Source organism: Saccopteryx bilineata, chromosome 3 (assembly GCF_036850765.1).
Source record: "Saccopteryx bilineata isolate mSacBil1 chromosome 3, mSacBil1_pri_phased_curated, whole genome shotgun sequence".
Classification (NCBI taxonomy): Eukaryota; Metazoa; Chordata; class Mammalia; order Chiroptera; family Emballonuridae; genus Saccopteryx; species Saccopteryx bilineata.
The window spans coordinates 208,639,008-208,661,848 of record NC_089492.1 but is presented as its reverse complement, the minus strand read 5'-3'; the positions used below and the strand labels follow the sequence as shown (position 1 = coordinate 208,661,848).

At 40.0% G+C, this 22,841-nt stretch overlaps 1 protein-coding gene across 2 annotated transcripts; it reads left to right on the top strand.

The window, feature by feature from the left end:
• The first annotated feature begins 682 nt into the window (after nucleotides 1-682).
• DNTTIP2 (deoxynucleotidyltransferase terminal interacting protein 2) lies at nucleotides 683-16,409 on the top strand. 2 transcript variants are annotated; one of them, XM_066268700.1, is made up of 7 exons: nucleotides 683-834; nucleotides 1,719-3,322; nucleotides 5,486-5,624; nucleotides 8,227-8,322; nucleotides 10,923-11,087; nucleotides 13,248-13,357; nucleotides 16,033-16,409. In XM_066268700.1, the coding sequence occupies exons 1-7, from the start codon at nucleotides 763-765 to the stop codon at nucleotides 16,124-16,126; spliced, it is 2,280 nt and encodes a 759-aa protein (XP_066124797.1). In that variant the 5' UTR covers nucleotides 683-762; the 3' UTR covers nucleotides 16,127-16,409. The 2 variants fall into 2 exon arrangements, with proteins under 2 accessions (XP_066124797.1, XP_066124799.1); XM_066268702.1 differs by lacking the exon at nucleotides 683-834 and adding an exon at nucleotides 1,027-1,139.
• The last annotated feature ends 6,432 nt before the right edge of the window (nucleotides 16,410-22,841 follow it).

The window sequence follows — 22,841 nt, the reverse complement described above, 5'->3', positions numbered from 1 at the left end:
TTTCTATTATAAAGAAGTAGAAAAGAATATATTTAGTGAGGCACTCATCCTTTCTCCCCACCAGCAATACATTTACTTCTTCAACCCCTTTCATTCCCCTCAAACATTCTAGCTCTCCACCCTTCATTCTCTTCCTTTCATTGCAAAAAAATTTTTTATCACTTTCCTTTAGTTTGTTTTAACATTTATCTTTTTCGGCTTATTCCTAGCCCCTAGTCACCACCAAGCCTTTGGATTATATTATATACTTTCCTAATTAGCCTCCGAGTTCCTGGGATATTTAACATAAATATCTTTACCCCAACTAGGTCGTTAAATTTAAATTTTATTTATTCTTAACTTCACAAATACAGAATAATTATTTTTTTTAAGTATAAGTAATGCAAACGTCTCCTTCGGCCACACCCCTGGCTACATTAAAATTTAGAATTGCCGAGCAAATGAAAGAATGGATGGAGTGGGGTGAAATGGAGACGAAAGCTCTCCGGTCACTGCGAGTTTCACTGCCCTGAGTTTCACTGCCCTGGCAAGGGAGGGTCTACTCGCCTCTGCACTCGAGTGACGTTAGCGCTCCTCCCCTTCGGGCTCCCAGGTCGGCGCTCCTCCCCTTCGGGCTCCCAGATCGGCTGGCCCAGCCTAGGCAGGCGGGACCAAGGTAGGTAAGAGATTCCCGAGAGTTCCGGAATCCTCGCGGGAAACGCGAGCGAGGCAGTTTTGTGACGCACTTCCGTGGCGCCGGGACAGAAGCCCCACGCGGTGAAGATGGTGGTTACTAGGTCCGGGCGGTCTCAGACCGGTATCGATGCTACGCCGGCTGAAAGCTCCGAGAAGAAGGTAGGAGAGTAGCACGGCTCCCTGATTTCTGCTCGCTTCTTCGCAGAATGGCCCTCTGGGCGGTGGGGAGGCGCAAGGTTCCCGCGGACCTTGCGAGGGAGCGGCGGCCGACGACGAGGAGGAGCGTCCGGATGAGCCTGCCGCACCCTGTTGCGTACCGGGCCTGTAGTTTCCTTTTTAGTTTTCACTGCAGTCTTTAAGTTGGCCCTTAGTGAGGAACAAAGGTTAGGTAATTTGCTTTGGATAGTTCAGCTCTATAATGCAGATGAACAGCTCGAGACTTTTAACTTGTTACCAACGTACTAGTAAGGATGAATTTCGGCCACCGGGCGGGAGCCTCAGCGAGATTGGAGAGAAGAGCGGTGACTACAGCACTTTTTTGGCGTGGGGGGGGGGGGGTCTACAGAAATTCAGCTTGGTGATTGTCGATGGCGCTGGTCGTCCGCTGCCTCTGATTCTGTGATGATGAGCGTTAATTCACTTAGGAATGGAAGTTTAGGGCAGCGACTGGTTCTGTCGGTGTGTGTTCCTTAACATGTCTTTGCTCAGAGTTAATCTCATTCTCTCCTACCTGTATGTGTCGGAATGTAGGTCCACCTAGAATGTTTGACGTTTTTGACTAGAATTTTTTTCTTTTTAGTTACTTTTTTCACTAAAGTCAGGTTCAAGGAGTGGAGCAGGGCCCTGCAGATGCAGGGACAGATACAGTATGTGAGGGTTTTTTTTATTTTTTAAATAGTGGCTGTTGGTGATGGTTATTGTGTTCATCTTGTTAACTGAGTTTTTTAGTGCCCTTTTAAAATTTACTCCTGAGGGGCGAGCCTCACTTACCTTGCTTGTGTCCCAGTCTTACCTAAATTAAATCTTTTCTCTCTGGTTTACAGAATTCTGCTAAAAGAATTCAAGTGCATCAGAAAGGCAGGAAGGAATCTCCATGTCATCACTCAAGTACTGCTGAAACACAGAGCAATAGGGAACAAAGTCCAATCCCTAAAACTCCTAAAACCGCAAAGAGGAGAAGCAGAAATACAGGCTTATTACCAGAAATGAACAAACCATCTACTGATGGAGAGACCTCTGAAGCAGAGTCAAACTGTTGTTCTGTATCTGAGCTCCAGGAACCCATTTTAAGAGTAACTAGGAGAAGGCAAATCCTAGTTCCCTGCAGCCCATTGTTTAGTGTTAGGAAAAGGCCAAAAATAACTTCAGTAAGTGAGTCGCCTACTTCAGAAGTCTCTGAAGCAGAATCGCATGTTTCAGGTATTTCTAGAATTGTGCCTTCTACAAGAATCAGAAGAAGTAAGGCTAAATCCCTAATATATCCAAGTCAAGAATCACATGGGGAAGCTGTTTCTGATGCTGAATCATCATGTTCAGATATTTCTACATTTTCCGGAATTGCAACTAGGAGAACAACAAGGAGAACGCAGGGGGAATTACAGGCACAAACAGAGAAGAAAAATAAGAAGATTGTATCAGGAAATGAAAAGCAAATGATAAATACACCTGTGAACTCAGAGGATTCAGATACCAGCCAAACTTCTTATTTACAAGGAAGGTCTCTTCCTCAGATAAATAAGCCACATTTTTCTGGTAATAAAATCTATAACTTTGATAATGATTCCTTCCACGGAAAATCAAGAAAAAAACCAACAGTGCAAAAACACTTATGTCTTAATACAAGAGAGGAACAAAAGGGTAATCTTGCACCTCTCAAAGAAATAACAAAGGAGAGTTGTAAGAGTATAGACGAAGAAGCTGAAGGAATGATAGATAAGGGAAAAGAAATTAATGAGAAAAATTCTGAGTTGAATCGTTTTTCTGAACTTCAGGACACTAGCCTTAAGCAGTTAGTTTCTCAAAGGCATTCAGCCCCCCACAATAATGAAACCACATCAGAGCCCTCAAATCTGAGCTGTGAGGCTGTAATGAAATCATTAGCTCAAACATTTGCAGTTGTAGAAATAGACAGATGGACTGAAGAGAGAAAGAGCACTATAAAAACAAGTGACGTGATATCTAGTGATGGTAGTAGTGAAGAAAATAACACAATTATAGCTTTGAATGAAGAAATGAATAAAGAAAGGGATGTAGATTTTGAGTGTGATAGCAAACTGTCCAAGTCTGAGCTCACTTCATCTCTGAATAAAGATGATTCTGTTTTATCACTTCTCAGCAGTGATGAAAGCCAGCAGTCTGAAAACAGTGAAACAGAAGAGGACGCTGTGTGTTTTGTTGAAAATAGTGCTAAAAGGGGATCAACTGGTGACTCAGAAAACAAGTTATGTGACAATGCATTATTTGTAATTGACACAACTCCTGGATTAGATTCTAATAAAAATTTTTACTTGGATGAGGAAGACAAGGCAAGTGAGGTTGTCATTGAGGAGGAAGAGGATGAAAAAAGTGAAGAAGAAACATCAGATCAAGACAGAGATGATAAGTTTAGTGATGAAGATGACTTACTAAATGACACAAAGTCTAAACTGTAAGTTTTATCTTACTTTTTTTTAATTTTTTCATTGATTTGAGGTGGGGAGGGAGAGAGAGAGACATCTAGTTCCATTTAGTTGTGTAGTCGTTGATACTTCTCGTAGGTGCCCTGACCCGGTATCAAATCTGACACCTCGTTGTGCCGGGATGATGCTCTATCCACTGAACCACCCAGCCAGGGCCTGGCCTTTATATTTTAAAAAGTAAACTTCCCCTCTGCCCCTGGACCCCCCTCCCCGCCTCCCAAGAGAGAGAAACAGGAAGAGAGAGATGAGAAGCATCAGCTCATAGTTGTGTCACTTTAGTTATTCATTGATTGCTTCTCATTTGTACCTTGACTGCCAAGCTCAAGTTGAGCCAGTGACCTTGGGATCCTACTAATGATCCCAAGCTCAAGCTGGCGAGCCCACCCAAGCCAGCGACCTTGAGTTTTGAACCTGGTTGACACTCCATCCACTCTGCCGCCACTGTTCAGGCTAAAAAGAGGAAGCTTTTGCCCTGGCCGGTTGGCTCAGCGGTAGAGCGTCGGCCTAGCGTGCGGAGGACCCGGGTTCGATTCCCGGCCAGGGCACACAGGAGAAGCACCCATTTGCTTCTCCACCCCTCCACCGCGCTTTCCTCTCTGTCTCTCTCTTCCCCTCCCGCAGCCAAGGCTCCATTGGAGCAAAGATGGCCCGGGCGCTGGGGATGGCTCTGTGGCCTCTGCCCCAGGCGCTAGAGTGGCTCTGGTCACAACATGGCGACGCCCAGGATGGGCAGAGCATCACCTCCTGGTGGGCAGAGCTTCGCCCCTGGTGGGCGTGCCGGGTGGATCCCGGTCGGGCGCATGCGGGAGTCTGTCTGACTGTCTCTCCCCGTTTCCAGCTTCAGAAAAATGAAAAAAAAAAAAAAAAAGAGGAAGCTTTTGATATATATTTCAAGTGGCTAATTTACCATGAAAATGCAAAATATTAGCATGGGGGTCAACTGTTTTTTACTAAATGTTGATTGCATAGAAATTGAAAAAGAAAAGCCTGGGAAAAATAATGACCTATAGTCCCATCTATCCACTAAAAAGCATTAATGTTTGGTGTACCTGTTTAGTTTCTCTCTGTTATAAATTTGTTTTGCCTGAGTACAGGCACCTGGTAGCAGTGTATTCATGAAATACAGGCATTCTTGTAAAGGATTATATATTAATGGAGCCCAGTAAAATCTATCTCTGAGGCTAGGCTCAGGCATTATTATTTTTTTTAAACCACGATCCTTCTTTCTAGGATGATTCTAATATACCTTCAGGGTTGAGGATCACTGCCAAGGCACAACAACAGAATGACTTCATTTTCTAAAAAAGGTTGATTATTAAAACTTTTCAGCTGCTCAATTTATATGAGTAATTGGAGAAGAAAGTGACTATAGGTTCAATTGCAATATAAAGTAGATATTCTCATACATAAATATGTATAACAGCAGGACCCCAGGCCAACTGCAGAAGAGTCATTTGTTAGGTCTGGGGTATGACATTAATGCTTTTTAAAAGCTCTAGTGGGAAATAAGGATGTTCATCACTGTTTAAACTTCCTTGATTTAGAGGCACTACCAAATAAATGCCTTTGGTTACCCAGAAGAATATTCTAAGTTTGGATAACTTGGGAGTTCTGCGTAGAACCTGACTTTCTCGTTGGTTTTAGAGATGGAAATAGGTACATTTATTACTTTACATTTATCTATGAAGTTGAGCCAGATTGCCAGATGCATATCTTACTCTTCTATATTCTTTTCTTTATAAAAATATATGAAGTCTATGGCATATCATATGGTCTTAATCCTCTTAAGGAAAATCTGGGGAATGAGTTTGGATGTGCCCCCCAAAAAAGTGATTTTAAAAATAGTCTCAATTGGTCCTGGCTGGGTAATTCAGTTGGTTAGAGCGTCATCCCATTACGCAAAGGTTATGGGTTCAATCCCGGTTCAGGGCACAGACAGGAATCAACCAAGGATACATGAGTAAGTGGAACAACAAATCGATGTTTCCCTCTCCCTTCCTCTCTCCCTCCTTCCTCCTCCTCCTTCTTCCCCCTCCCCCTCCCCTTCCTCTCTAAAATCAATCAATAAAATGAAATAGTCTCAATTGTGTCCATTTAATTACTTGATCTTTAAGTGATCATCTCTCTTTCAGTCTGAAGTTGACAAGCAGCAGCATAGACCCTGGTTTGAGTATCAAGCAATTGGGTGGTTTGTATATAAATTTTAATGCAGACAAATTACAGTCAAACAAGAAAATTCTAACACAGATCAAGGAGAAAAAGAAAAATGAGGTAAGTTACATGAAGAGTCCTGTAGGTTTTCATAGAACTAGCCAGTTCTCTCATCATTCCTTCTTTCCCCACTGTCACTGGCTCGTACAGGCTTTTCTTTTTCTTTTTTTTTTAACTTAGTTCTTTTTGGAGAATTATGAGGTAAATAGTACTAATGTATTTAAAATACAATGCAGGTTTGTGGCTTTATAATTTTTTTTAAATCCCTAAAACCACATTACAAATTAATCCAGTAACTAAATCCATTATTGATATAGTAAGATAGGTTTTCTTGTACCTTTTTTATTACAGGCCTCTTTGGGACTGGACTCTGCTAGCTTTTATGGTCTCTTTCTTTTGATTTCTCTTTGTCTTCCAGTCCATTAGTTATTTGTAATCCCCTGTACTCATTGTTCATCTCTATTTGGATATAACAGTAAGATTTAACAAAATTAAGCTTATTTTTTCCTCTAAACCAGAGGTTAGCCTCCTGTGTGTGTGTGAGAGAGAGAGAAAGAGACAGAGAGAGGGACAGACAGGAAGGGAGAGAGATGAGAGGCATCGATTCTTTGTTGTAGCACGTAAGTTGTTCACTGATTGATTTCTCTTATGTGACTTGACGGGGCTACAGCAGAGTGAGTGGCTTAGGCTTGAGCCCTAAGCCAGCAACTTCAGGCTCAAACCAGCGACCTTTGGGAACAAGCTGGTGACCTCAGGGTTTCAAACCTGGGTCCTCTGCATCCCAGTCCAATGCTCTATCCCTTGTGCCACTGCCTGGTCAGGCCACTCCTTTTTTTTTCCTTTTTATTTTTTAATGATAGCAGGCTATTGCAGTAGTCTCCTTACTCTTTTGTTCTTCAAACTCTTGCCAGATTTTTCTACTTTGAGTCCTTAGCAGTTCCTCAAAGGTTTGAAGGTGCCTCTCTTCGCACTGTGTCCACCTGCTACATTCTCGCTATCGAAGACTGCTATAGTTATGTGAATATACCCTGCTCTTTCCCAGGCCAGTCACTGTTTTGGGGAAACATTTTTTGATTCTAGTCCTTCTCCCACCCTGTGTTTCTGTAACACCCTGTATCAGTCAGATTCATTATTGTGTGGTGTAATTGTGATTTTACTGTCTTATCTTTGTATTCCTAAAACAGAATTTCTCAGCTTTAGCAATATTAATGTTTTGAGCTGGATAATTCTTTGTAGTGGGAGGGTGTCTGAGCAGCCTTTGCATCTGTGCACTAGATGTGAAGAGCATACACACCAACACCAGAAATTGCTCCCAACTGAGAACCATTGTCCTAAAACTTAGTATAGTACTTGACACACAACAAGCTCTTAATAATCTGTCAAATGTCATGTTCTTTTCTGAGTGAAAAGAAAGTCTAGGCTGCTGCTGTACTTCCCAGAAACTTCTGAGCCTGAGTTGGGGGTGTCTGAATTGATAATGTCAAACTTATTGACCAAATTAGTATTTGCTATTTTCCTGTGAACTATTATGAGGACGAAGGAGGTGTCTACTTTAGTTACTGCACTGGGAGAAATGGCTACCCTGAGGATTCTTTTATTATGTTAGGTGATAATATTTAATCATCCTAGGCAAGTAATTTAGGAAAAGATTAACATTGACCACACAAAATTTTTAAAACAATTAAAAACATCTTAAAGACAAAAGACCACAGATTAATATCACTAAGATACAAAATATACTTCTACAAATGAAAAGAACACAGCCCTACTTAAAAATGAAAAGGAACCCAAAAGAGTGTAGGCAGATGATCAATAGCAAATAAAAATAGCCAAGAGGCACCACTGACAGCATACAGAAAGATAATACCAATGTTAGTGGCCCTATAATGAAAGGGATCCTGATTAAGTGTTGGTAGGAGTTGACACTATTTGAATACAAGGCAATTTAACATTACCCATGAAAGTTTTAAATGACACATTTTAGAATCTTACAGAAGTAATCACAGGTATGCAGAGATGATGTTTATAATGTTTAGTGGAAAAATTAAATCTGGAGACTTAAATGTTAAAAACTGGTGTATAACAGCCATTAATAAAGTTGTTGATCTTTGTATAAACTCATTGAAAGATCATCCAAGATACATTGATTTGCAAAAGCAGATTTGCTAGATACGATAATCTCATTGGTATAACAAAAAGTATAGTTGGATCAAAGTCTTTATTGCTGTATTATTAATAGTAAGCCAGTCTCAGATTATAAGCCTGTATTACCAACATCAGAAGAATTTACTAAAAACTAATCAAGTCTTTCTCAGGAATTTCAAGAGTCATTATGGCATTGTTATTTTCCAGTTTAGTGCAGTTGGCTGGTTACAAACCAATAAATACAAATGGACTCAAGTATATCTGATGTGTGCAGATTCAGATTAGTAAAAGAAATTTGATTGATTTTATATGTTTCCTAAAATAATCCTTTAGTTTACCTCCTAAAACATTTTTATTGTAATACATCTACTAATTTAAGCACAGGAATAACTTTCTGCACAAAGAAGGTTAATATATTTGGAATAGTCTTCAGTCTGAGAGATGTTTCCCAAATGACAAAAAGTGTTGAGAAAGTTTTTCATTCTGAAATTTTAAAACCAATTTAATATTTTTATAGATTATGCAGAAAGCCATCATTACTCCTGATTTTGAGAAAAACTACTGTGTCCCACCATACCGTGAATCAAGGTATCAACTTCAAAAAAAACGCAGAGTAAGTATAGTGACTCATTATTTAGAACTAGAAAGCCCGGCGGTCATACGAAATGACCGCTGTTCTAGATATTATAAATTGTAATTAAAATGATTTGTGCAAAGGTGTCTGCTAATTCAAACTGAATTACCCAGGGCAGGCGGCGAGGGCGCCCCTTTGCTTACTGCCCACGCGGTTTCCCCCTTCTACTTGCTTAATTGCTTAGAGTGCAATGAAGGAAACCACTGGTGGTACATTTCTTAAGAGCCACCGCTAGCTCAATAAATAAAGGTGATTTAAATAATAAAATGTTAATTCACATGTCAAAGATCTCTTTGTATACAACATTTCTTGTGTAGATCTTTCCATCATTTTTAAGCTCGCCTTGCAGAGGACCATCAGTTATTTTTAATTTTACGTCCATTCTTTCACGAACTCTTGAATAGGCAACATAAAGTTGACCGTGTCCAAATGCAGGCTCAGGTAAAAAAATGCCAACACACTTAAGCGTTTGGCCCTGAGACTTATTGATGGTCATAGCAAAGGCAAGTTTTACAGGAAATTGTCTATGTCTCAATTGAAACGGCAACCCTGTTTGAGATGGAGCCAAATCAATTCTTGGAATGACATGTATTTCACCTTTAGAGGAGCCAGTCAAAGACTTAGCTATTATGACATCATTTTTCAATTGGAGAACCTCCAGTCTTGTACCATTGCAAAGACCCCTTCTGGTGTTAAGATTTCTTAACAGCATAGTAATTGCTCCAATCTTTAACCTCAATTTGTGAGGTGGCATGCCAGAAGGCAGGACTATTTGAATGCCGTGGCAACTTCACCCCATTGGCTAGTACAGTTACGCAAGCAACCAATAAGCTATCGGCAACAAACAGACACTTAAGCCGCATATAATAAAGATGTGTAGATGTGTTTGTATTGTGTTCAGTTCATGTGTGACATGGTTATACAATTAAAAATGCATATATTTTCAGAGAAAATTATCATGGATACATATGTGCCCAGAAAATGTTCTGTGAATGTGTTTTGTTTTTGTTTTTAAGCGAGAAAGAAAGAGAGAGTGGGGGGGGGGGAGGGGGGAAGAAACAGGAAGGAAGAGATGAAAAGCATCAGCCAATAGTTGGGGTACTTTAGTTTTCATTGATTGCTTCTCAGATGTGCCTTGTGAGGGGGCTCAGGCTGAGCCAGTAACCCAGTGACCTTGTGCTCAAGCTGGAGAGCCCACACTCAAGCCAAATGAGGCCGCATTCAAGCTGGTAACCTTGGAGTTTTGAACCTCAGCATCCCAGCTCAGTACTCTATCCACTGTGTCACCATTGGTCAGGTTCCATAAACATGTTTTATGTGCATTTTTTTTAATTCTAAGTGAAAAGAGGGGAGATAGTGAAACAGACTCCCCTCATGCACCCCAACTGGGATCTACCTGGCAATCTCTGTCAGGGGCTGATGCTCAAATCAATCAAGCTATTCGCACCTGAGGCTGATGCTTGGACCAGCTGAGCTATCCTCAGTTCCTGGGTCAATGCTCAAACCAGTCGAGCCACTGGCTGCAGGAGGGGAACCAGGGAGAGAAGTAGGAGAGAGGGGAGAAGCAGATGGTCGCTTCTCCTGTATGCCCTGACCAGGAATCAAACCTGGGATTTCCATACTCTGGCTGATCCTCTATCCACTGAGCAAACTGGTCAGGGCTATATGGATTTTCACGAAGTTAAAGTGTGCTGAGTGGTGCACCTAAGTATAACTTCTTTTTCCTTAAAAATAAAATGACAGTCCCCATGCAAAGTCGCTGTTCATTCCTCTCCTGGCTTATAGGTACTATTCACTAACGGCTGGGAATTTTGTTACAAGCTATTGTAGGGAACTTAATGAAGCGAGCTAAATATTTGGCCTATTTAGTCTGCCAAATGAGAGAATAGAAACTACTTTCTTGAGTAAAATATAAGGGATTGTCTCTATCTGGCATTTAAACTAGTAAGCATAAAGAACTTATCAAGAGAGGTTGGAGGAAATTTGAGGAAGGTGCTCCAATAATGTCTTCTCACTAACAAGAATCACCTTAGCACATGGTAGATACTTCATAACAATGGTTGTATGAATGAAACAAAAAATTAAGCAAATCACTTGCTAGGAGTATTTAAAAGAATAAGTTTATTTGTTTTAAAGAAATAATACAAATTTCTGGACTATTGGAGTGAGTGACTGAGATACTTGGGTGACTGAATAAAAGTGTTAACATTAACCTACAAGCTTCAGAAGTGAAAATATTTTTACATAACCATTTGTTTAGGCTGTTTTAGACAACAGAAGTTAAAGCTGTCAGTTATTCTCCCATCTAGCCAGCAGTTCTTACTACAATACAAATTTAAATTTAAGGAAGCCTTCACTTATGAAACTGATCATGTTTTGCCCAATTTACTAGAGAAATCATTTTTTTGTAGTATCATTCCTTTTATGAAAGATGAATCTGGAGACATACGTACTGTAAAGTAACTTTGTTTTTAATTAATGAAATTTTCTCTATGTACAATTTTGGGGGAAATAGGGTATAGTCTGTACACCTTATTAACATTAGAATATTCTGTTTGTTTTTGAAATCTGTATTTCAGAAAGAACGACAAAAAACAGCAGGGGATGGCTGGTTTGGTATGAAAGCTCCAGAATTAACAGATGAACTAAAAAATGATCTCAGAGTACTGAAGATGAGAGCTGGCATGGACCCAAAACGGTTTTACAAGAAAAACGATAGAGATGGCTTCCCTAAGTACTTCCAGGTATGAAGCAACAGAATAGTGGTGGTAGTGACCAGTGGATTTTAGTTTGGAAAGCACTATAGTGTGGTTTTCTTTTACTCTTGAAACATATAACTATTTACAGTATGCATCTGCTCAGCCGTATGATAATGTCTAGAACCCAGTTCAGCAGCCACCAGTTTATAGTGGTTCTCCATAGAGAGAGCGCATTGCAGATGGTAACTAGGTTCGTAGGTCAGTTCTCAAAAAAGTAATGGAACCTATAAGGTGGGTGTTCCATCCATGAATAATACTCACCTAAGAGCAAGAATTCTTACAGAATTGAGGGGGAAAGGGAACCATTTGCACCAACTCTTCTTTTTAAGTTAGAGGGGTATTCCCAAGAGCAAATTCTTAAAATAAGTTAATTGGCTTTCAAAGTGTTTTCTGGTGAAAATACAGTGGAGTTATTCTCTGGGAGCTCTTAAGTTCATTTTGTTCTTTTTGACTACCTTTCTTGTCACTCATCTGGATTATTATAATAGTCCTTTGCTTCTGGGTCTGCTCTCCCTCTTCTCCATCCTCCACAGTGTAGCCAGTCTTATATTCTAAAAAAGAAAAGGCAGTCTATTCATGATACAGCTCTGTTCAGTAGCATCACAGATATCATTCAGTGACCTTCAGTGATTCTTTGTGACCTATGGGGTAGAGTCTACAGCCCTTGATATGGACCTCGATCTACACCCAGACCAGTTCACTGGTCCTTCCTGCTCTGTTACATGGCCCTCTTAAGCACCAAGTACACTTAGCTTCTCGGAATTTGCATAGACTGTTGTTGGCATGTGCCTGGCTCTGCCATATTTGGTTGGTGAAATTTCACCCATACAAATCCAAGCTAAAATGTCATCCTTTATAAATTTCTTAGGCCGAATTGGTCACTTAGTTTTTAAAGCATCTGTAATGTTTTGTTCACTTTTTTTTTTTAAGTGAGAGGAGGGGAAATAGTGAGACAGACTCCTGCATGCTCCCCGACTGGGATCTACCCGGCAACCCCTTTCTGGTGCCAATGCTTGAATCAGCCAAGCTGTCTTCAGCGCCCGGGGCTGATACTCGAACCAATCAAGCCACTGGCTGTGATAGGGGAAGAGGAAGAAAAGGGGGAGAGGGAGAGAAAGAGAAACAGATAGTTGCTTTTCATGTTTGCACTACCAGGGATTGAACCTGGGATTTCCACATGGCAGGCTCTATCCATTGAGCCAGCCAGCCAGCCAGGACCTATGCTTTCACATTTTTTTACCTGTCTATGGATCTTTTAAGACTATGGGCTACTCACTACCAGTGACCAGAAAATCTTTATCTTTGTTTCCCTATACCTAGGAGAGTGCCTGGCACAAAGTAGTAGACATTCAGTAAAACTTACTTGGTTGAATGTATGAGTTAATGCAAAGTGTTCATAAGAATGTTTTAAATTGGCAGCATTCATGATAATCTAGGACAGGGGCCCCCAAACTTTTTACACAGGGGGCCAGTTCACTGTCCCTCAGACCGTTGGAGGGCCGGACTATAAAAAAAAAACTAGGAATAAATCCCTGTGCACACTGCACATATCTTATTTTAAAGTAAAAAAACAAAACGAGAACAAATACAATATTTAAAATAAAGAACAAGTAAATTTAAATCAACAAACTGACCAGTATTTCAATGGGAACTATGCTCCTCTCACTGACCACCAATGAAAGAGGTGCCCCTTCCGGAAGTGCGGTGGGGGCCGGATAAATGGCTTCGGGGCCGCATGCAGCTTGCAGGCTGTAGTTTGGGGACCCCTGATCTAGGAGATCAAAATAGGTGTGTAGTAGAATTTGTGTCAATTTCATTAAATTGGGAAGCTAAAACAAAAGTTTTATTATCTGTACTACTTTTTCCCTCTAGTGTACTATTCAAGAATTTATTAAACTCTTTGGCACTAAATTACATAAAAGAAATTTTGGATTTACTATAATGAAATGTTATCAGGACTTAAGCAGATTGAATAGGTGATTTATTTTTGTCTTGAAAAATGGAAAAATTAACTTGAATATTGGTGCAGTGTACACTCATGGTTACCATTTCTTTCTGTAAGTACACTTTGTTGGAGCTACCCTGAAATAGGAAAGCAACCTGGCATTCAGGTACTGCATGACTTATTTCAATCCATGTTCATAGATTGGAACCGTTGTTGACAATCCAGCTGACTTCTACCATTCACGCATTCCCAAGAAACAAAGGAAGAAAACTATTGTGGAAGAACTGCTTGCTGATTCTGAATTCAGAAGGTAAAAGAATTTGTTTCATTTTATAATAAGCATGTTTTCCTGTAGAATATGCATAAACTTTATACTTCAAATCATTTTAAATGCTTTAGTCTGTTTCTCAACAATAGTACTACTTACATTTTGGAAGGGATGCATTCTTTGTTAAGGGGACTTTCATGTGCGTTGTAGTATGTTCTTCTATACTATCCTTGGCCTCTGTCCCCATTCTATGCCATAGCAACGCCCGCCCACATTCATGACAATCAAAAATATCTTCAGACATTTCCAAATGTCCCCCGTAGGGCATAAGCAGTCCCAGTACTTCTTTAGAGAGAAACTACAAATATTTGTCTGGCTGGAGGAGAATGTGCCTGCAAAGGAGACTAGCAAAGAATGGTCAAAGGAGCATTAAGAAAACCAGTAGGGCACAGTGTCTTAGAAGTGGAGTGGTTAACAGGAAATGCTTCTGTGAGATCAACTGAAATAAGTAAAAACTTCGTTTGGATTTAGTTACAGGAACTTTGGTAGGAGTTTTAGGGAGATGATGGGGAAGAAAACAACTGGAGAATGAGAGATGAAGGAATGGACACGGCTCTTTCTTGAAATTCTGTTGTGCAAAGGAAGAGGCAAGGCTAGCAGATGTGGATTTAGAGAATTTTTAGGATGGGAACAATCTGAGTATGTTTTAATGTCCTTGAAGCAGCTACTTATATAGTATAGGAGATTAAAAAGCATACCTCATAGAAGCCTGCTAAAGTTCCAGGTTCGTTTAATATCAAAACTGAAAATATTTATCAAGGGTTCTGAAAATAATGTAGATTGTAAGTGTGGAAAACAAATTTAATCCAAAATGTTATCTAAGCTATTTAATGAGTCTGAGTAATGGTAAAAATTTTAGAAATAAGCACTATGAACATTGCTGTGATTTCTGAGATTGCCATCATCAGGATTAAAAAATGTAGGTTTTTATCTACAACATATGGTTAACACTTAGGAAAGTAATAATCTTAGAATAAGGAAGTTGGGGCAGAAAACTAAAAATAGAGTAAAAATGAAACTCAAAATTGCTGGTTAGAGGTTGTCCTACCAGTTCATTGTGTTCCACACCTCAGTCACTAACTACAGTTTTCACAGTGTTATACCATTATCTGTATACTGCTTATTTTAAAAGGAAACTTTATATTGCAGCTGTAAGTGGGTTTGTTAATTATGTTTTTCTGTATACATTAAGACAAAATACATTACTTAAAATAAATGTTCATTTTATCACTTAATTTGCATGCCACAGTATCTGAAACACTCTACTAGCCCGTCTCTTCACAGAAAGTTTTAATCCTTTATGGCTAGCTCAAGAGGTTTTCTCTGACCACTTGGGGGTAGGGAACTTCACCAAGTGCCATTTACTGCCTTTGGATATTCATTAGGAGAAATGTCCTGGAACAGAACAAAAAGTGCTTTTCTGTGTTATGGGTAGTTTTTGGTTTTGTTTCATTTTTAGTCTAACCTTAGGTTTTTCAAGAGTCTGTAAATTGTGCTTTTGGGATTGAGTGAGCCATAAAGTTGTAAAGGGTTTAAATAGCTTCTGTTTTAAAGAGAACTTTAGCTAATCCTCTGCTTCAATAATGTGGTAACAGACTTATATAACACTGTGAATGTGCTTTGGAACAAAGAAATTTTGTATAGTTAGCAAATTTTTTAAGTTTTCATAATTAACTGTGGACTGACAGCCCTTCTTTTGTTGAAGCTTCTAGCTACTACAGTATCATTTTTCTGCAATAAATTGTGCTGCTCTGTTTCCAAAGCCCAGTGGGGATATATAATCTATAGCAGCAGTTCTGTGGTCTGAGGATGCCTTTAAACTTTGAAGAATTATTAAAGACCCGAAGAACTTTCACTTTGTGGGTTACATTTATCAGTATTTACCATAATGGAAATTGGAATTTAGAAACTAATTCATTTTAAGATAATAAACCCATTACATGGTAACATATTTTCATGAACAAAACAAAAATAATTAAATTTAAATCTCTTTAGCGTCTGTTTTAAGGATTGTTGAAGCCTTATATCTACTTCTGCATTAGTTTGCTTTAATACCACACATTGTGTATCCTCTGGAAATTTTCCCTATACACTCACGAGATAATGATCATGAAAAAGGCAACAGTGTCTTAGTGTACTGTAAAGTAGTGTTTACATAATGGACTCCTAGAGGGGTCTCTTTCCTGGTCCACACTTTGAAAACCATTGGTCTGTGCTACATTTCTTAAGGTTCTGAGAAGTATGTTGTGTGTTTTCAGGTAAGTGTAAACTTTTTGTTTTGCTTAATCATTCATTTTACATTTTTATCCCACAAAAATACTTAAAGCATTTGATATTAGCTGGATGTAGTGCATTTGTCTTTAGTGAAAGTTGACAAAAGCTTCCCTTTTCAGTTGTCATTTTTTTCTCAGACTGTAAGCCCCATGAGGGCACTCCTGTCTATTCACTCCTCTGTTGCCAATTCCTGGTATGGCTCCTACACATGGTGGACCTTGGTGCTAATGTGATGAATAAATGGTAAAAATGCAAAAAAAATAAAAATAAAAAATTTACAATTTTAAACAGCCTCCGCTTCCCCAAAATGTTATATTAATTTCTAATACTTGATGTGGCATACTTTAGAACTTAAAGGTTTGGTTTATATTTTTAAATTTTAGATATAATCGAAGGAAGTACTCAGAGATCATGGCTGAAAAAGCAGCAAATGCAGCAGGAAAGAAGTTTCGAAAGAAGAAGAAATTTCGCAATTAAGATGCACCAAGCAAACCATTATTTATTCACTAAAGATGTTTTGAAAACTAACACCATCACAAAGAACTAACATAGACTGACCCTATTTATAGGGATTTGTTTGGAAAAAGTTGATTTGAGAGAGAATTGGTCACATGTCCCTTGGAATAAATGTAGGTGTGTCTACAAAAGACCCATCCATGCTTAGACCCATAGAGGGGAAAAGAAAAGAACCTTAACAAATTTGACAGTTTTGTAAAGTTTTTAGTGCTTGGTTATCTAAATAAAATTGAAATAAAAGACATTTAGAAAGTATTTGCTAACTTATTCAAAAACTTTAATATGATCAAAGATATAGATAACAATATTAAAATATTTTAAAGGGGTGTGTGCATGTATATAGGGGGAGATGGGAGACAAGAAACACCCTTTTGTCAGCTGTAAATTCAGGTCCAGGAAATACAGGTACAGAGATCTGCTTGTGGCCAATATAAAAGGACTTAAAAAATAATGAAGACTACCTAGTCAGATTGGGTTAAAGCTGATGAAAGGGCGGCCTTCAAAATACCTTAAGATCATGAACGATTTCTAAAATAGCCTGTCTTGTTCCAGAATGTTTTCAAGACAGCTTATTAAAAATTGCCGACAACACAGCTAGGTTTTTTTGTTTTGGTTTTTTAAAGATTATTTAGTAGTTTTGAGGGGAGAGAGAGAAAGGGGAGAGGAAAGAAGCCCTATTCACTGAGCCATCCCAGGTTAGGCAGCAGCTAGTTTTTTAAGTGAGGAAATTGGGAAAAAAGTGGGGATAGAAGAAATTAGATGAAGCCAGGGTGAAAGTTAATAAAACAAGTCTGTGAAACTTAATAAACGCGGGCCCTGAGCTTTCCTGCATCTAACACAAAAATTTCTTGCCTGACCTGTGGTGGCACAGTGGATAAAAGCGTCGACCTGGAATGCTGAGGTTGCCAATTCAAAACCCTGGGCTTGCCTGGTCAAAGCACATATGGGGAGTTGATGCTTCCTGCTCTTCCTCCCTTTCCCTCTCTCTGTAAAATTAAAAGACCTGAGAAAATGTCCCATTGGTCTTCCCCATAACAAGGATGTCAGATAAAAGCCAATACTTGCCTGTCCAATGGCAGGGTTTTTAAGAAAAGGAAAAGGGATAGGCAGAGAGAGAAGCTATATGGAAAAGTTCAATAGAACCTTGAGTAAGGTTTTGGGTTAAATTCTTGGGATCCCACTCTTAGAAATAGGAAGTTTGAGGAAAACATGCTCATATAGGAAAAAAATTTAATACAGTCTAGAGCAAAGATAACTTGTTCAGAATAACTACCGCTAACATTTTATTGGAAGTTTTCAGTAAGGGTTAAAATTTTTAAAATGCTTTCTAGGTAGCCAATACCCAAAGCATCTAATTTAAATGTAAAAGTTGCCTTACTACACAATTTAAAAATGAAGACGTTTCCAGATTTAAAAGTAAAGGAGGAATGCTTCCAATTATTAATAGTTTCCAAGAAGTGGAGTCAATAGCATGACTTGTAATTAAGTGTCATAAGCAGATCAGAAATGAAATATCTCAAAATGAACTATGAAATGTAAAATTAGGTAACACTGGGAAATCCCTGAAATGGGAAAGGTAAGTAAAGTAGTAAATACTCCCTGAAATCCATGAGAAAGGCAAAATCTGTTTTAGGCTCAGGTAATTGGTGGTTCACAGTGCATCTTTGTTCCAGTTATCACCGCATAACAGGTCACCCCAAAACTCTGACTCAAATTACCCAGTTTTGGTTGTATCACATGATTTGGTGGGTCACAGCTTAGTCATGATACTGAATTAGTGGTATTCAGCCGGCCTGTAACCTTCATACAACACCAGGGTGGTTAACTTGGGCGAACCAGCATGAAATTTCTGGTGGACCAGCACAGGTCTGCGGACCAGCAGTTGAAAACCACTGCTCTACGTGATACTGAACGAGTGGTATTCAGCTGGCAGCTAAGCAGATCTGGAAGTTCCAAAACACTTCCCTGAACACGCCTACACCTTACACATAACAATTGAAATTTTTCTTCAGTTTAAATAGTATAGCATAAAAATTGCTATAAAACCAGAACATAACCCACACAGTGTGGCACTAAAAGCCGGGCTCAACACAGTATTAGGAAGTCCTACCCCCCACATTCCCCCTTCGTGGTAGGCCCTCTTAAGGAAAAGGGAGTTACCAGATTGACGTGAGCTCACAATATTCACAGGGCTGCATTTTTACAAGTGAGCAAGGTTGTTGTATTAGGAGGTCAGAAACCATATGTAGTCACCCTTGCCGTATTGGGGGCAAGCCTGCGGTCCTCTTCCAAACAAGGTGGGAAATTGGACTTGTGGCCTTTCTATGAAAGGTAAGGGGGTGATGGATGGGGAAGATGAGTTCTCTGTGGCTTACCTGAGAGTCCTACAGTCAGGGTGCTCTATCTAGTATGTGAGTGGTGCTTTCCCACTGGCTACTCTTCCTTTCAATTACAACCTCCTTCGCAGATTTGCAAAGCAGGGACTTTTTCTGCCTGGAGCCAATTGATAAATTTCGGCCAAACCAAACTATTTGATATTGTCAGTCAACATACCGAGTTCTGTGCATGCCAGCATAGAACTGTGCCATATACAGTGAGTTTTCACTATTTATGTCTTTGTTCATTTGGTTAACTCCACCTAATATATTTTCCTTGCCTCCACCCCACCTAACAAAACACTAGGGATCTTTCAGGCCTATTCAGAGACCAATATTTTGAGCATCTACTCTGAACGCACCCAGCACCCAACACTGCTTGGTGCTGGGTGCCCAGGGAAGGAATAGGTCTTCCCAGGCATCATAGAGCTGACAGTCCACATTTCCTCATAAAACCCCCATTTTACTGTGCTTATTTTAACTTGTATTTAACAAACACCTATATAGAACTTACTGTCAGATAATGTTCTAAGGACTTACAAATACTGTACTTTTATGTAACTGTTTTATGTACATATGAAACATACATGTATTATATACATATACAACAATTTAGGTAAGCTTAGGTAAACCTACCAGGTAGGAGCTACTATTATCCTCACTTTAACTCAGGCACAGAGGGTAAGTAACCTGCCTAAGGTCACCGAGCTAATAGGTATAACTTTTTACCACAATCTTATTTTGACCTTGCACTATAACCATCTGCAAAGCTCTTTCAGCATCACCAGCAGCAACTGCTGAACTTTTCCCCTTTTTTTATAGTTACAAAGCACATGATTTTTAACTGGGAATGTGGCCACCTGGGGAGGGGGAAGGAGGGAGCTATGATTCCCACCTTTTCATGGGTTGCGAGTGAAAGTATGTGCAACTTTTGGAATGTGTCCTTCAAAGAAGGGTGAGTTTAGAGTGGGGCTCTGTCCCTTTATCTTCTCCTCACTAACTGGTGTTGACCTGAGAGCAGAGGCAGAAGCAATCATATTGGAACATGAGGTGGGAGCTGAATTTTGAGGAGGAAATAATAAAAGCCCAGATCTCTCATGATGAAGTAGTGGCCATTCCCTGGACTTTCACATGAGAGAAAAGAAACCTCTGTCTTGCCAAATACAGTGTTATTTTGTTTCCTGTCATTCATAGCCAGAGCCAATCCTAATTAATGGCATCACCAGTCCATGGCACTGTCCTTCACTAGGATGCAATTGATCTCATTTATCTTTGTGTTTCCAACATGATTCCTTGCACTAAGCCAATACTCAAAAAATAAAGATCAAATTGAAGGTTAATGAGGCTCTATATTTTTCTTCTCTCTTTTACTGCAATGTGTTTTCTGGGGGTGACCACCTGCCTGAGCATGGCCTCTTTGGCACTGAAAGCTGGAGATTTAAAAACCAGTAACAAAAATAAGCCTGAAACCCTAGTTGTTCATCGATTGCTTTCTCATATGTGCCTTGACCACGGGCCTTCAGCAGACTGAGTAACCCCTTGCTCAAGCCAGTAACCTTGGGCTCAAGCTGGTGAGCTTTGCTCAAACCAGATGAGCCCGTGCTCAAGCTGGCAACCTCGGGGTCTCGAACCTGGGTCTTCCGCATCCCAGTCCGACACTCTATCCACTGTGCCACTGCCTGGTCAGGCGGGGAGGTTATATTTTTTAAATACTGTTGGGCTCTAGAAAGGCCAAGAACAGCAGGAAGCGGAAATAAAACCACTCCTAGCCACTGGTCTTGAGAGTCAGTAGTGGCCACAAGCAGCATTAAGGTGGGAACATCTCTACCCTTGGGCAGCTCCCACTTTGTCAGCACCTTCCTGGCCTTCTGGATGTGTGAGGCCAAGCTGTAAAAGAGAGCACAAAGAAAACAGGTCCTGAAACATAAGCACCTTCAACTTCTGCTTCCCCACCTTCATGCTTTCATCTCTGTCCTCTTATTCCTTGCCTCGGACCAGCAGGCATTTCCCCATCACTCTGAAGCTAATCCTTTCCCTTTACTCCCATAACATATCTGCACCATAATTTTCTCATCTGTGCAATGAGGGCAATTCATACTTTTTAGGATCTGGGAAATAATTAAATTGGCTAGTGTTAAATAAAGTTGCTGGCATAAAGCAGGTGTTTAGAAAAATGTGAGACATTTCCCTTTTCCTCTCGGCTCTCTTTTGTAGAGGAAACGTGCTCCATGGGTTCTTGGGAGGTCACACTTTCTGCTGGTTTTCCTCCCACCTCTCTGGCTACTCGCTGGTCTCTTTGAGGACCCCATCTTTGCCTAGCCTTCAAATGTCTGTTCTGGATTTCTGTCCTCAACTGTCATCTCTTCTCACTCTACGCTCCCCCTGCACATCTGTAGGATAATGATTCTTAAAAAATTATTTTTATTGATTTTAGAGAGTGAAGGGAAGGGAGGAAGACAGAGAGAAGTGGAGGAGGGAAGAAAGAGAGAGAGACAGATCTGTTGTTCCACTTAGTTGTGCACTCATCAGTTGCTTCTTGTATGTGCTCTGACTCAGAACCTTGGCATATTGGGACGATGCTCTAATCAACTGAGCTACCCTGCCAGGGCTGTAGGCTAATGAATTTTAAATCTCAAGCCTAGATTGGTCTCCTGAGCTCTGCCTTCTCTTCTTTCCCTACCCTCTCTTTCCACATACCTACCTTCCTTTAGTTCTTTCAATCAATAAATAAATGTGAGAGCTTACTATATGCTTGGCATTGCATATCCAACTGCCACTATACATCTTCTCCAGGATGTTCCACAGAGACCTTAAGTACAGGCAAATCTGTACCTGTACTTAAGTTTTCCCAAACCCACTTCTCCCTCCTTCGTTGTCTTAGTGACGATTTTAGCATCCACCCATTTGCTCTAATTGGAAATGAAAAGCTTTTCTTACCTTTCCCTCCCTCTCCTCTATATACCCCTTAATTTATCAATTAAGTCCCATCAAATCAATCGCCCTTGATATGTCTCCAATGTATACTTCTATGTCTCCCAAAACCACCTCCCCAGTTTCAGCCCTCATCATTTTCTTACCTGACTCCAACAGCCCTGGACTGGTATTCCGGCCTCTGGTGTTCTTGTGCCATTCCAGCCTGGGATCCACACTGCAGCCAGAGGGATGATACAAGTTGACACAGCTAAAAACACACTGCTTCCCACCTAAAAGGTACTCAGTGGTTTTCCGTTGCCTTTAGGGTAAAGTCCACACTCTTTTTTTTTTTTTTTAATTATGTGTTGTGTATAGTTTAGCAAAGAACAGCCGATGTTTATTTATTTAGCTAGTTAGTTTTTTGGTGACAGAGACAGAGAGAAACAGAGGGACAGATAGGGACAGACAGGAAGGGAGAGAGATGAGAAGCATCAATTCCTCGCTGTAGCACCCCAGTTGTTCATTGATCACTTTCCTACATGTGCCCCAACCAGGGCCACAGCAGAGCAAGTGACCCCTTGCTCAAGCCAGGGACTCTGGGCCCAAGCTGCTGAGCCCCATTCAAACCAGATGAACCCGCACTCAAGCCCGCGACCTCGGGATTTTTGAACCTGGGTCCTTAGCGTCCCAGTCCGACGCTCCATCCACTGTGCCACCACCTGGTCAGGTTAAAGTTCACACTCTTTAACATGGTGTACATAACCTTCAGACATGGTGTCTGCTGCAATTATACTGTAAAGAGGTACAGAGGTCCCGCGTCTATCGCAGGGGTTAGGTTCCAGAACCCCCCGCGACAGGCAAAAATCCACGAAGGAGTGACCTTATATTTATTTTATTATTTACATATATTTTAAGGCTTTATAAACCCTCTCCACACTGTTATTAACCTTTCCCACACTCTCACTAAACACTTCCTATGCTCTTAAACATTTTCTATGTATTTTATTTTGATTTAATATTCTTTTGTTTTAATTAATATTTTCAATATTTTTTACATTGTTTTCAACTTTTCAGGCTAGAAAATGCTTATTTTACTGCAAAAGTAATTAAAATAATAAATATATAAAAACAACTATATATCGCAAAATCCCGTGGTTTGGCAAAAAAATCCGCGATACAAAATTAGATATATACAATTTAAAAATCCGTGATACATTGAGACTGTGAAAAGCGAACTGCGATATGGCAAGGGACAACTGTATAACCAGAAATCCTTTTCCACCTGTATGATAACATGTGGGCTGTGGGGAAAGGGGCACTCTCACACATTGCTGGTGAGAGTAAAATGGTACATTTTGGCAATACCTATCAAAGAACGCACAAATAAA

Bases quoted from the DNA above. Each gene is read 5' to 3' on its own strand.
- DNTTIP2 (XM_066268700.1), top strand. From the start codon at position 763: ATGGTGGTTACTAGGTCCGGGCGGTCTCAGACCGGTATCGATGCTACG. The intron at 835-1,718 runs GTAGGAGAGTAG...TCTGGTTTACAG, and splicing joins CTGAAAGCTCCGAGAAGAAG to AATTCTGCTAAAAGAATTCA. The intron at 13,358-16,032 runs GTAAAAGAATTT...TTTAAATTTTAG, and splicing joins GCTGATTCTGAATTCAGAAG to ATATAATCGAAGGAAGTACT.